Source organism: Coregonus lavaretus (genome assembly GCF_964263955.1).
Source record: "Coregonus lavaretus genome assembly, contig: HAP1_SCAFFOLD_4650, whole genome shotgun sequence".
NCBI lineage: Eukaryota > Metazoa > Chordata > Actinopteri > Salmoniformes > Salmonidae > Coregonus > Coregonus lavaretus.
In genome coordinates this window covers 14,465-26,066 of record NW_028159871.1, presented here as the reverse complement: position 1 = coordinate 26,066, position 11,602 = coordinate 14,465, and the positions used below count along the sequence as shown (strand labels likewise).

General features: G+C 44.8%; 1 protein-coding gene across 1 annotated transcript; it reads right to left on the bottom strand.

Moving 5' to 3' along the window:
* Positions 1 to 886: 886 nt before the first annotated feature.
* On the bottom strand, positions 887 to 10,751 carry LOC311122361 (ZZ-type zinc finger-containing protein 3-like; the record flags this gene model as incomplete). Its single annotated transcript, XM_084196729.1, has 4 exons — positions 887 to 1,368; positions 3,721 to 3,821; positions 6,582 to 6,716; positions 10,602 to 10,751. Coding segments are annotated over 4 exons (531 nt in total), but the record flags the coding sequence as incomplete, so codon positions are not given.
* Between the last annotated feature and the right edge of the window lie 851 nt (positions 10,752 to 11,602).

The following is an 11,602-nucleotide window of genomic DNA, read 5'->3' as shown; positions in this document are numbered from 1 at the left end:
AATTCATCTGACAACACCAGCAAACGCCTGTCTTGTGATTGGTTTAAAATCTAGTAGGAATGAAAGACACGCCTCTCATCGGCATCAAGCTCCTTCCTCAACCCCGCCCCCAGTTCACAACAGAAGAGGCTTGGTTCATCACAAATACTCAACGACAGATATCTATCTATCTAGGAACATATTGACTCTTGTCATCGTGACTTGGGAGACCACACCACCACACTACCATCAACACACACCAGTCTCAGCACTCAGGGTCATATGCATTACTGCAAAACGTAGCAAAACTTTTTGCAATGGAAAACAAAAACAAGTTCAGGTGGTCTGAATAGAGTCAGTTTCCTTCACCACCATCTTGAATTACCTCTACACCCCAGCGCCTCTACACCCCAGCACTTCCATTCCCCAGGTTAACAAGCAGCACAGGGAAGTATGGAGGAGAGAAGGAGGAGGAAGAGGAGGAGGAAGAGGAGAAGAGGATGGCCCTCCTTGAGTCTGTGTTGGCGGTCGGGAATGTCGGTGTGCCTTTTTCATTTTTCATTTATTTATAGTGTTGTTTTGTTATATATATTTCAGAGACCGTTATGTTCAGTTCGTTGGTCATTATGGTAATCTGTCGGAGAAGTGAGCGTGTCCTAGACCGCTACTTAGATCCAAAATGGAGTCTGCGGGGCAGCCAGTTTCACCTCCCCCCACCACCACCACCAGTCTGCTGGGCTAGCAGGGTGGGGTGAGCCGAGTAGCTGGTCTGAGAGCCGTCTAGGTTCAGGCCATGAGCCACACAGTGCCAGTTGGTTGCTGCTGTAGGTTAAGCCTGGGGCTAGCTGGCTGGGGCCCCTGGAATCCGGAGGCTAGCAGTCTGAGGATAGCTGTCTGAGGATAGCTGTCTGAGGATAGCTGTGTGGGCTGAGGCTGGGTGACTGTGGCCCCTGGGCTGAAACTATGGACCCTGGGACCTGGACGCGAGGGGCCCTTCGGTGTAACTGAAAGTGTGGCCCCTGGGCTGGAGTTTAGGGGCCGTTCGGTGTAACTGAAAGTGTGGCCCCTGGGCTGGAGTTTAGGGGCCGTTCGGTGTAACTGAAAGTGTGGCCCCTGGGCTGGAATTTAGGGGCCCTTCGGTGTAACTGAAAGTGTGGCCCCTGGGCTGGAGTTTAAGGGCCGTTCGGTGTAACTGAAAGTGTGGCCCCTGGGCTGGAGTTTAGGGGGCCAGTCTGTGACCTCCGTCATCTGTTAGCAGGGTAGTAGTTTGGGTCCAGATAGTTATATCCAGGGGTCTGATCCAGGCAGTAGTCCCTGTCTAGGAAGGTCTCATGGGGATAGACCGGTTCCAGACGGTGGCAGGGCGCGTGGCTCTCCGTCTTGTACAGGCTGGAGGAGGGGACAAACAGGGGAAAGACAGGTTCATAAAAAGTTATCTAAGGCATACGCAACAAGGCTGCCAATGTGAAGGTTACTAAATACACAAAAATGTATGCACGCATGACTGTAAGTCGCTTTGGATAAAAGCGTCTGCTAAATGGCATATTATTATTATTATATTATTAAATGGCCATTGGAAAAAGTGTAGGAAGGTTTTTAAAAAGGCCCAGTGCAGTCAAAAATGTGATTATCCTGTATTTTAAATATATTTCCACACCATGGAGTTTGGAATAATACTGTGAAATTGTGATAATTATGATAATGCCCTTTTAGTGTAAGAGCTGTTTGTAAAGGCCGCCTGAAATTTCAGCCTAATTTGGTGGGATGGAGTTTTGACATCACCAGGCAGTAAATGAGTTAGTAGACCAATAAGAAAGCGAGTTCCAAACCTCTCTGCCAATAACAGCTAGTTTTCAGTTTTCCCTTCCCCACTCAGACCACTCCCAGACAGCCCTAGCAAATGTTTTGCTTGAGAAATTGCTCTTTGCTAACAAGCATATTTTTTGTTGTTGACCATTTTAATGGCAATCAATCACAGTAAGGTACTTAATTGTTAAGAAATGATTTGATATTGAAATAAAAACGGCTGTATTGGACCTTTAATACTATTTGAAAAGAGGATTGTGGTTCTCTGTCATGAACAGGCTGGAGGAGGGGACAGGGGAAATAAATACATGTAAATAAATAATTGGCAATTTTTCATACTGTACATTACATTTCATTCTGTACTTCTTAATTTATTGTAAAAACAAAATAAATAAAACATTTCATGATTACATAGTGTTTATGAACGTGTTATGTATAGTTTAACTTATGAAGACTGTATAAGTACCCTTCAAATAAAGCGTTACCAAAAACTAAATATTGGGGAAAAGTCCAGCACACTGTTATGAGCCTATTGTACAGTCGTGGTCAAAAGTTTTGAGAATGACACAAATATTAATTTTCACAAAGTCTGCTGCCTCCGTTTTGATGATGGCAATTTGCATATACTCCAGAATGTCAAGAAACGTGATCAGATGAATTGCAATTAATTGCAAAGTCCCTCTTTGCCATGAAAATGAACTTAATCCCCCCCAAAAAACATTTCCACTGCATTTCAGCCCTGCCAAAAAAAGGACCAGCTGCCATCATGTCAGTGATTCTCTCGTTAACACAGGTGAGAGTGTTGACGAGGACAAGGCTGGAGATCACTCTGTCATGCTGATTGAGTTAGAATAACAGACTGGAAGCTTTAAAAGGAGGGTGGTGCTTGAAATCATTGTTCTTCCTCTGTTAACCATGGTTACCTGCAAGGAAACACGTTCCGTCATCATTGCTTAGCATAAAAAGGGCTTCACAGGCAAGGATATTGCTGCTAGTAAGATTGCACCTAAATTAACTATTTATCGGATCATCAAGAACTTCAAGGAGAGAGGTTCAATTGTTGTGAAGAAGGCTTCAGGGTGCCCAAGAAAGTCCAGCAAGCGTCAGGACCTTCTCCTAAAGTTGATTCAGCTGCGGGATCGGGGCACCACCAGTGCAGAGCTTGCTCAGGAATGGCAGCAGGCAGGTGTGAGTGCATCTGCACGCACAGTGAGGCGAATACTTTTGGAGGATGGCCTGGTGTCAAGAAGGGCAGCAAAGAAGCCACTTCTCTCCAGGAAAAACATCAGGGACAGACTGATATTCTGCAAAAGGTACAGGGATTGGACTGCTGAGGACTGGGGTAAAGTCATTTTCTCTGGCCAGGAAACTCCCCAGACCTTAATCCCATTGAGAACTCGTGGTCAATCCTCAAGATGCGGGTGGACAAACAAAACCCCAGAAATTCTGACAAACTCCATGCATTGATTATGCAAGAATGGGCTGCCATCAGTCAGGATGTGGCCCAGAAGTTAATTGACAGCATGCCAGGGTGGATTGCAGAGGTCTTGAAAAAGAAGGGTCAACACTGCAAATATTGACTCTTTGCATAAACTTCATGTAATTGTCAATAAAAGCCTTTGGCACTTATGGAATGCTTGTAATTATACTTCAGTATACCATAGTAACATCTGACAAAAATATCTCATAACACTGAAGCAGCGAACTTTGTGAAGACCAATACTTGTGTCATTCTCAAAACTTTTGACCACGACTGTATGTCCGACACAATGTATTTTTAAAATTTATTTTTTTACATGTGTTTGAAAATGTTTAGTCCCGTTTGGCTCCTACTGAACAGACCTCAGTCAATACATAGTCCCGTTTGGCTGTGTTTAAAAATGTTTTAACCCATTTCTAGCCTGATGAACAGATCCCCAGCCAGGCAGGACTCACCAGTCGGAGCAGTCGGAGCAGAAGTCTACAGCGTTGTACGAGGGACAGTCCTGACAGTGCCATCGCACACCCTGGATTGGCTCCACACCACACACGTCACACTGGAGAGAGAGACAGAAGGTTAACATGACATTATAAACCGGGAAGTTTGGGTCCTGGATGCTGATTGGATGAAACAGCATTTCAGCCTTGTGAATATCAGACAATATACCACAGGTATGATGCAAAAATACTAATTTACTTTTCCATTTATGTTAGTAACTAGTTTATAATAGCAATAAGGCACCTTGGGGTTTATGGTATATGTGCGTCTGTGTCTGTGTGTTAATCTGTGTGTGTGTGCTTATGTGTGTGTGTGTGTGTGTGTGTGTGTGTGTGTGTGTGGGCTGTGCCTAAGAACAGCTGCTGTCGTATATTGGCCATTATAAACTGGGTGGTTTGAGCCCTGAAATGCTGATTGGCTGACAGCCGTGGTATATTGTCATACCACAGGTATGACAAAACATTTATTTTTATTGGTCTAATTACGTTGGTAACCGGTTTATAATAGCAATAAGGCACCTCGGGGGTTTGTGGTATGTGGCCAATATACCACGGCTAAGGGCCGTATCCAGGCACTCCACAGCCTCAGGCCTTATTGTTATAGAGGGACAGTAGAGACAGTCAGCTACCTACCTACCACACCTCCTTATTGTTATAGAGGGACAGTAGAGACAGTCAGCTACCTACCTACCACACCTCCTTATTGTTATAGAGGGACAGTAGAGACAGTCAGCTACCTACCTACCACACCTCCTTATGGTTATAGAGGGACAGTAGAGACAGTCAGCTACCTACCTACCACACCTCCTTATTGTTATAGAGGGACAGTAGAGACAGTCAGCTACCTACCTACCACACCTCCTTATGGTTATAGAGGGACAGTAGAGACAGTCAGCTACCTACCTACCACACCTCCTTATTGTTATAGAGGGACAGTAGAGACAGTCAGCTACCTACCTACCACACCTCCTTATTGTTATAGAGGGACAGTAGAGACAGTCAGCTACCTACCTACCACACCTCCTTATTGTTATAGAGGGACAGTAGAGACAGTCAGCTACCTACCTACCACACCTCCTTATGGTTATAGAGGGACAGTAGAGACAGTCAGCTACCAAAAGTATTTGGACACCTGCTCGTCAAACATCATGGGCATTAATATGGAGTTGGTCCACCCCTTTGCTGCTATAACAGCCTCCACTCTTCTGGGAAGGCTTTCCACTAGATGTTGGAACATTGCTTCCATTCAGCCACGAGCATTATTGAGGTCGGGCACTGATGTTGGGCGATTAGGCCTGGCTCGCAGTCGGCGTTCCAATTCATCCCAAAGGTGCTTGACGGAGTTGAGGTCAGGGCTCTGTGCAGGCCAGTCAGGTTTTTCCACACCGATCTCCACAAACCATTTCTGTATGGAACTCGCTTTGTGCACAGGGGCATTGTCATGCTGAAACAGGAAAGGGCCTAACCCCAAACTGTTGCCACAAAGTTGGAAGCACAGAATCGTCTAGAATGTCATTGTACGTTGTAGCGTTAAGATCTCCCTTCACTGGAACTAAGGGGCCTAGACCGAACCATGAAAAACAGCCCCAGACCATTATTCCTCCTCCACCAAACTTTACAGTTGGCATTATGCATTGGGGCAGGTAGCGTTCTCCTGGCATCCGCCAAACCCAGATTCGTCCATCGGACTGCCAGATGGTGAAGCGTGATTCATCACTCCAAAGAACGTGCTTCCACTGCTCCAGAGTCCAATGGCGGCAAGCTTTACATCACTCCAGCCGACGCTTGGCATTGCGCATGGTGATCTTAGGCTTGTGTGAGGCTGCTCGGCCATGGAAACCCATTTCATTAAGCTCCTGCCAAACAGTTATTGTGCTGACATTGCTTCCAGAGGCAGTTTGGAACTCGGTAGTGAGTGTTGCAACTGAGGACAGACGATTTTTACGCGCTTCAGCACTCGGCGGTCCAGTTCTGTGTGATTGTGTGGCCTACCACTTCGTGGCTGAGCCGTTGTTGCTCCTAGACGTTTCCACTTCACAATATCAGCACTTACAGTTGACCGGGGCAGCTCTAGCAGGGCAGAAATTTGACAAACTGACTTGTTTGAAAGATGGCATCCTATGACGGTGCCACGTTGAAAGTCACTGAGCTCTTCAGTATGGGCCATTCTACTGCCAATGTTTGTCTGTGGAGATTGCATGGCTGTGTGCTCGATTTTATACACCTGTCAGCAACGGGGTGTGGCTGAAATAGAATCCACTAATATGAAGGGGTGTCCACATACTGCTGTATATATAGTGCATCTCTATTAGAATCCACTAATATGAAGGGGTGTCCTCATACTGCTGTATATATAGTGTATCTCTATTAGAATCCACTAATATGAAGGGGTGTCCACATACTGCTGTATATATAGTGTATCTCTATTAGAATCCACTAATATGAAGGGGTGTCCACATACTGCTGTATATATAGTGTATCTCTATTAGAATCCACTAATATGAAGGGGTGTCCACATACTGCTGTATATATAGTGTATCTCTATTAGAATCCACTAATATGAAGGGGTGTCCACATACTGCTGTATATATAGTGTATCTCTATTAGAATCCACTAATATGAAGGGGTGTCCTCATACTGCTGTATATATAGTGTATCTCTTGAAGATATGTGTGTGTGATATGTCAGTGTGTGTGTACCTTGTATCCATGGTGAAGGGCCATGTCAGTGTGTGTGTACCTTGTATCCATGGTGAAGGGCCATGGCAGTGAGTGTGTACCTTGTATCCATGGTGAAGGGCCATGGCAGTGAGTGTGTACCTTGTATCCATGGTGAAGGGCCATGCCGCTCTCAGCCTGGATCTCCTGTAGTTTGTGTTTCTTCATCCTCTTCAGCTCCAGAAGCTCCTTGTACTCCGGCAGGTGTCTCAACTCCACAGGTACACCATCCTCATCCTGGAGACACACACACACACACACACGCACACACACACACATAACACACGCACACACACACGCAGGCACTCAAACAGGGACAAGGACACACACTCTTTAGTGTGACAGACTAACATTAACAGTCAGGTTTCTGAAGAGCAGCATGCAGATCCTCTATCCAACTAAGACTGATTGGTTGATTACTCAAATCCACAGGACTGTTAGTAGTGACAGGAATCTGAATGACTGTACATATGAGCTTTGCTGCTGACGCACTTTCACAGCATGTGTGTGTGTGTATGCTAGTGTGTGTTTATCTCAGCAAAGAGAGGAGAGAGATAGAGAGAGAGAGAGAGACAGAGAGAGAGAGAGAGAGAGAGAGAGACAGCGAGAGAGAGGAGAGAGCGAGAGAGAGAGAGAGACAGAGAGAGAGAGAGAGAGAGAGAGAGAGGAGAGAGCGAGAGAGGAGAGAGAGAGAGACAGAGAGAGAGAGACAGCGAGAGAGAGGAGAGAGCGAGAGAGAGAGAGAGAGAGAGAGAGAGAGAGAGAGAGAGAGAAGAACTAGACACTATTAACAGTCATGGGGACAAACACCTACCGGGAAGCAACAACCTTTCCCTCCCCACATACCCCCCCTAGAAACAACTATGACAAAGTGAAAAACAAAAATGGAGTACAGCTCCTGAAGCTCTGTCGAACACTGGGTCTGTACATAGTCAATGGTAGGCTAAGAGGGGACTCTTTTGGTAGTTACACCTACAGCTCATCCCTTGGCAGCAGTACTGTAGACTACTTCATCACAGACCTCAACCCAGAGTCTCTCAGAGCCTTCACAGTCAGCCCACTAACACCTCTCTCAGCCCACAGTAAAATCACAGTGTATCTGAGAAGAGCAGAACCCAACCATGAAGCATCATGGCCCAATAAATTACATGGTACTAAACAGACCTATAGATGGAGTGCAAACAGTACAGAAATCTACCAAAAAGCAATTAGTAGCCAACTTTTTAGCCTTAACATTCTCCTACAGCAATGAAGGTGTACATTTGTCCGTTTGGAACATAAACTTTATATTTCACAAATTAGCCTCCTTGGCTAATCTAAAGAAACATAAGAGCAAACCAAAAATAATAGATAATGAAAAATTGTTTGATAATGATTGCAAAAATCGAAGAAAGTCATTGAGAAATATATCTAATCAAAAACACAGAGACCCTGACAACAAAAATATACGCCTTCAATATGGGGAAACACTGAAGCAATACAAACACACCCTAAGAACAAAAAAGGAACAGCACATTAGAAATCAGCTGGATGTGATTGAGGAATCCATAGAATCAAACCACTTCTGGGAGAATTGGAATAAATTAAACAAACCTCATCATGAGGAATTGGCTATCCAAAAATGGGGATATGTGGAGAAATCACTTTGCAAACCTCTACAGCAATATAACAAAGAGCCCAGAACAACAAGATATACAAGAACAATTACAAATCCTTGAATCAGCAGTCAAAGACTATCAGAATCCTGTGGATACCCCAATTACAGAACCAGAATTATTGGAAACTCTTTGCACTCTCCAACCCAGAAAGGCCTGTGGTGCTGATGGTATTTTAAATGAAATGATCAAATATACAGACCACAAATTCAAATTGGCTATACTCAAACTCTTCAACATTATCCTAACTGCAGGTATTTAATGAATTGGCAAAAACATTAGTAGAATCGGCAGCACCTGGTCTCACCCTACACAACATTGAAATCAAGTGTCTGCTGTACGCAGATGACCTGGTGCTACTGTCTCCCACTAAGGAGGGGTTACAACAGCATCTAGATCATCTGCACAGGTTCTGTCAGACCTGGGCTCGGACCGTTAATCTAAAAAAACGAATATAATGATATTCCAAAAAAGGTCAGGAAATCAGGATGACAAATATAAATTCTATATGGACACAGTTCTATTAGAACACACCAAAAAAAGTTCCTCGGCGTACACATCACTGACAATCTGAAATGGAGAGTGTAGTGAAGAAGGCACAACATCGCCTCTTCAACCTCAGGAGGCTGAAGAAATTTGGCTTGGCCCATAAAACCCTCACAAACTTTTACAGATAAAATTGTATAAACTGCCTTAATTTTGCTGGATTCGAGGAAGAGTTCATGGGGATCCATAATAAATACAAATACATCAAACTGTTAGTTAGCCATCACTAGCCGGCTCCCACCCGGTTACTCAACCCTGCACCTTAGAGGCTTATGAAAGTATTCACCCCCCTTGGAATTTTTCCTATTTTGTTGCCTTACAACCTGGAATTAAAATTGATTTTTTGGGGGTTTGTATCATTTCATTTACACAACATGTCTACCACTTTGAAGATGCAAAATATTTTTTATTATTAAACAAACAAGAAATAAGACAAAAAAACAGACTTGAGCATGTATAACTATTCACCCCCCCCAAAGACAATACTTTGTAGAGCCACCTTTTGCAGCAATTACAGCTGCAAGTCTCTTGGGGTATGTCTCTATAAGCTTGGCACATCTAGCCACTGGGATTTTTGCCCATTCTTCAAAGCAAAACGTGAACCTCCGTCCCAGTCTCAAATCTCTGGAAGACTGAAACAGGTTTCCCTCAAGAATTTCCCTGTATTTAGCGCCATTCCATAATTCCTTCAATTCTGACCAGTTTCCCAGTCCCTGCCGATGAAAAACATCCCCACAGCATGATTCTGCCACCACCATGCTTGGATGGTGTTCTCGGGTGATGAGAGGTGTTGGGTTTGCGCCAGACATAGCGTTTTCCTTGATGGCCAAAAAGCTCAATTTTAGTCTCATCTGACCAGAGTACCTTCTTCCATATGTTTGGGGAGTCTCCCACATGCCTTTTGGCGAACACCAAACACGTGTTTGCTTATTTTTTTCTTTAAGCAATGGCTTTTTTCTGGCCACTCTTCCGTAAAGCCCAGCTCTGTGGAGTGTACGGCTTAAAGTGGTCCTATGGACAGATACTCCAATCTCCACTATGGAGCCTTGCAGCTCCTTCAGGGTTATCTTTGGTCTCTTTGTTGCCTCTGATGAATGCCCTCCTTGCCTGGTCCGTGAGTTTTAGTGGGCGGCCCTCTCTTGGCAGGTTTGTTGTGGTGCCATTTTCTTTCCATTTTTTTATAATGGATTTAACGGTGCTCTGTGGGATGTTCAAAGTTCCTGATATTTTTTTATAACCCAACCCTGATCTGTACTTCTCCACAACTTTGTCCCTGACCTGTTTGGAGAGTTCCTTGGTCTTCATGGTGCCACTTGCTTGGTGGTGCCCCTTGCTTAGTGGTGTTGCAGACACTGGGGCCTTTCAGAACAGGTGTATATATACTGAGATCATGTGACACTTAGTTAAATAAAGTCCACCTGTGTGCAATCTAAGTATGTGACTCTGAAGGTAATTGGTTGCACCAGATCTTATTTAGGGGCTTCATAGCAAAGGGGGTGAATACATATGCACGGACCACTTTTCCGTTATCTATTTTTTAGAATTTTTTGAAACTAGTTATTTTTTTCATTTCACTTCACCAATTTGGACTATTTTGTGTATGTCCATTACATGAAATCCAAATAAAAATCCATTTAAATTACAGGTTGTAATGCAACAAAATAGGAAAAACGCCAAGGGGATGAATACTTTTGCAAGGCACTGTACATAGACATGGAATTACTGGCCACTTTAATAATGGAATCACAAATTTGATTTGATTTAGATCAGTCAGCAAGCTGTTGTCAGTGTGTGTGTCGTACCGTGTTGTCAGTGTGTGTCGTACAGTGTTGTCAGTGTGTGTCGTACCGTGTTGTCAGTGTGTGTGTCGTACCGTGTTGTCAGTGTCTGTGTCGTACCGTGTTGTCAGTGTGTGACATACCGAGTGGTCTCCATCAGGGTCCTGTAGAGAGCTATAGTAGGCAGCTCTCTCATCCTCTTCATCCATATAGACAGGAGGCTCATATGACGTCAGGAAGGTGGACGGTCGGTACAGGTGCTTGTTCAGGTGGTGCTGCCTCTTATTGGACACCTACAGACAACAACAGATTACTAAACACACTCGCCACGGACCCCACCGCTGGTTATTTAACTAAACCCACTCTCTACGGACCCCACCGCTGGTTATTTACCTAAACACACTCGCTACGGATCTTACCGCTGGTTATTTAACTAAACCCACTCTCTACGGACCCCACCGCTGGTTATTTACCTAAACCCACTCTCTACGGACCCCACCGCTGGTTATTTAACTAAACCCACTCTCTACGGACCCCACCGCTGGTTATTTAACTAAACACACTCTCAACGGACCCCACCGCTGGTTATTTAACTAAACACACTCTCAACGGACCCCACCGCTGGTTATTTAACTAAACACACTCTCTACGGACCCCACCGCTGGTTATTTAACTAAACACACTCTCTACGGACCCCACCGCTGGTTATTTACCTAAACACACTCTCTACGGACCCCACCGCTGGTTATTTAACTAAACACACTCTCTACGGACCCCACCGCTGGTTATTTACCTAAACCCACTCTCTACGGACCCCACCGCTGGTTATTTACCTAAACCCACTCTCTACGGACCCCACCGCTGGTTATTTAACTAAACCCACTCTCTACGGACCCCACCGCTGGTTATTTACCTAAACCCACTCTCTACGGACCCCACCGCTGGTTATTTACCTAAACCCACTCTCTACGGACCCCACCGCTGGTTATTTAACTAAACCCACTCTCTACGGACCCCACCGCTGGTCATTTAACTAAACACACTCTCTACGGACCCCACCGCTGGTTATTTAACTAAACCCACTCTCTACGGACCCCACCGCTGGTTATTTAACTAAACACACTCTCTACGGACCCCACCGCTG